We start from the raw sequence: 3,263 nt of genomic DNA on the forward strand, positions 1-3,263 counted from the left end.
CTATCAACAATCTTGACAAAACACAACAATATTTCTTCAAGGTATTACTTTACTTTAGCCACAACAGATTCCAGGTTCTTTTCTTGTACAAAAAAAAAAAAAAACCTTACACTTTTAAAGAAAAGAATGGAAAACATCAGATGCAAACCAAGCGCAGGAAATGTATAGAAATGTGATGTTATAGTTACATTTTACTGCTTACAGCAATGTTGTAAATATATATATTTTTTATCATATTATACAGTTTTTTTTTTATATCATATACTCTACAATTAATTTATGCTATTAACGACATTGACATGTTTGTTCGATGCTGTTTATAGGTTTTTGTAGAGCAACTAATGGACAACCTGACATTCACAAACACCATTCTCCTCATGGAAGGACTGAAAGTTGCACCTCAGTCCTCTTATCCCATTTTCATCTTGCTTCTGTTGATTTATGTTTTTACAATGGGATGTAACATTGGACTTATAATACTGATCTCAACAGATAAAAATCTGCATCTTCCTATGCATTTTCTGTTCTGCAATTTGCCACTGAACGATATACTAGGAACCACTGTCATGTTGCCACGCTTACTACAGGATATTTTAAGGGAAGTCTCAGAGCGCTACATGACATATGTGGAGTGTGTTGTTCAAGCATATTTTGTACACATATTTGGGGCCGCAAGCCACTATGTGCTGATGATCATGGCCTTTGACAGATATGTCGCTATATGTAATCCACTGCGATACACAGCCATAATGACCAATAAAATGGTAGTAAAACTATCAGTATCAGCCTGGGGGCTGTCAGTACTTATAGTGTCTATTATGTTAGGTCTCACTATAAGACTGTCTCGCTGCAGATCTAAAATTGAAAACCCTTTCTGTGATAATGCTTCACTGTTTAAACTGTCCTGTGAAAGTGTAGTCATTAATAATGTGTTTGGAATTATTTATACTGTAATTATTTTTACTTTCTCACTTGGGTCTGTATTTATAACATATGGCAAGATTGCTACTGTATGCATAACCAGCAAAAACAAAGCACTCAACAGAAAAGCCATAAAAACGTGTGGCACTCACATAGCTGTTTATATAGTCATGTTTGTTTCCTGTGCAAGCGTGGTTTTTCTCCATCGTTTTCCTGAATACTCTGAAAGCAGAAAACTAGCTAGTATAATGTTTCATATAGTACCACCAGGATTAAATCCTTTAGTATATGGTTTACAAACCAAAGAAATAAGACAAAAGTTTATAAAACTTTGGTACAGAAATAAAGTTAATCTGAAATAAATTAATTAAAAGGAATGCCTGAAATGTGTATATATATACCTTTATTAACAAAATAATCACAATCCTGTTTTAAAATGTTCTTAAAATGTAATTTAGTAACAACACACTGATGTCTCTTGTTCTGTCAGATATACGTTTCAACATTTAGCCAATTTAACCCCTAACCTGTCACCCACCAGCCCCAGACACAACATGACATACCCAAAATAAAAAGGTTGCTGCTAATGAGTCTTTCTGACTCAACATACATTTATAAAGCTGTTTGCAGTTCGTTATGATATTGGAAATATATCAGCTCAAACGTAAAAATGTAAATAAAATATTCAAAGTATAGTTTTTAAACGTATAATAAATTGTGTTTCTAAGTATTTACCGCCACAACATTATGAAGCTACAGTCTATTCATGCTTCATTTAAAATATGAGGACATTCTCTGTAAAACTGTGCTTGTTATGAAACATTTTGTAAGACCATGTCATGTGTGTTTTAAAGAAGGCTAATAAAAAAAAAAGTTTACGGCCCTCTGTAAGCTCTCCTGCAAACTGCTGCCTTACGTCTGACCCGGCAAACTGCCCCATTCATGATACCATTGCTCTCACTTCACGAACATTTCACAATTCTGTCAGGTATCAAAAGTCTTTCTAAAAAATAAAAAAATGTTGTGCCCTTACGTCAATTATTTTGACAAAATACATCATAAAGCATAACTGCACCTTTATTGCAGCTGCATGAGAGCTAACACTAGCTTGTAAAAAAGATAGCAGTAATTTTCTTATATCTTTAAAGTGCAGCTTCCAAACACTTCAAAACTTTTTACATACAGAGAACAAGTCATTCTGAAGAAACATGCATATTTTCATGAATTTCCAAAGCTCTGTGGATGACAGAAAATAATTTAAAAGAAAAACTATCAGACACCTGATCTCACTCTATCTCTATGAGTTTGATGGGGTGAGTGGGTGCATGTGATGTCTCACTGCATCACTACATTGTACAAACATTACAGGTCAAAGCGATCTGATGTTCCATTTACCTAAATACATAACATACAGTGTATGGCTCAAATTCAGTGGCGTCATATTTCAAATAACTCAACTAAATCAAGGTCATTTGTTTTATAATTTGATTACCGATTGTGTACTTGTGTTTCTTTATAAATTAAATTCTGTTTGAAATCAAAGATGAATCAAGCTTCCTTGTGCTGTAAGCTTTTGCAACAAAATTACCCTATTTAAAATACACAAATACACAGAATAAGCAAATGTTAAAGATTGAGATTTTTGTAATGGTAATTTTGCAATGTTTATATGTATGTAAATAAAATTGCTCATCGTCAAATGATAAATCATCAAATATGTATTTTTAGAAGACTTTTATTAAGCTTGAAATAAGGATTGCCTTTAAAAAAAAAAGTTGTAAATGGTAGTAAATTAGAATTAGAATAAAAATGCTATTTCCGGGTCCAAGCCTCTACTCATTTCACTTGAGAATACTATATCATCAGCCATTTGTGATGAAAAAAATATTTGCAGGAGTCTCATTTTTCATGATATTTTATTCAGATTTGAAATAGAAACTAATGAGGCATGTGGCTTTCAACCCATTACTTTTCTAGATTGCTCCAGGACTCATTTCATGTATTTTTATATCAATATATATATATATATATATATATATATATATATATATATATATATATATATATATATATATATATATATATATATATATTATATTTAAGTGTGGCAAAAAAAACATTTCAAGGCACTTCAGTGTCTATAACTATTTTATACTATATTAATATTTTTGAGCATTATCAAATCTGGTTGATAAAAAGTAAAGCCTAAAGTGTCTTCTTTCCAAAGACACCAAAATTATGTTTGTAACACACTGAAGTAGGAAACTGTTACAATTATAAGTTAGGTAGAGCACTTTCATCTGTGAGTCCCATAATGGGGGGTGCTGGCTAACAGGTTAACA

At 31.8% G+C, this 3,263-nt stretch overlaps 1 protein-coding gene across 1 annotated transcript; it reads left to right on the forward strand.

The window, feature by feature from the left end:
• The first annotated feature begins 341 nt into the window (after positions 1 to 341).
• On the forward strand, positions 342 to 1,283 carry LOC113039172 (olfactory receptor 146-like). Its single transcript, XM_026197065.1, has one exon. The coding sequence runs from the start codon at positions 342 to 344 to the stop codon at positions 1,281 to 1,283; it is 942 nt and encodes a 313-aa protein (XP_026052850.1).
• The last annotated feature ends 1,980 nt before the right edge of the window (positions 1,284 to 3,263 follow it).

Source organism: Carassius auratus, chromosome 21, assembly GCF_003368295.1.
Source record: "Carassius auratus strain Wakin chromosome 21, ASM336829v1, whole genome shotgun sequence".
Classification (NCBI taxonomy): Eukaryota; Metazoa; Chordata; class Actinopteri; order Cypriniformes; family Cyprinidae; genus Carassius; species Carassius auratus.

What these genes read in the sequence shown, in the direction of transcription:
- LOC113039172 (XM_026197065.1), top strand. Translation starts at nt 342, where the DNA reads ATGGACAACCTGACATTCACAAACACCATTCTCCTCATGGAAGGACTG.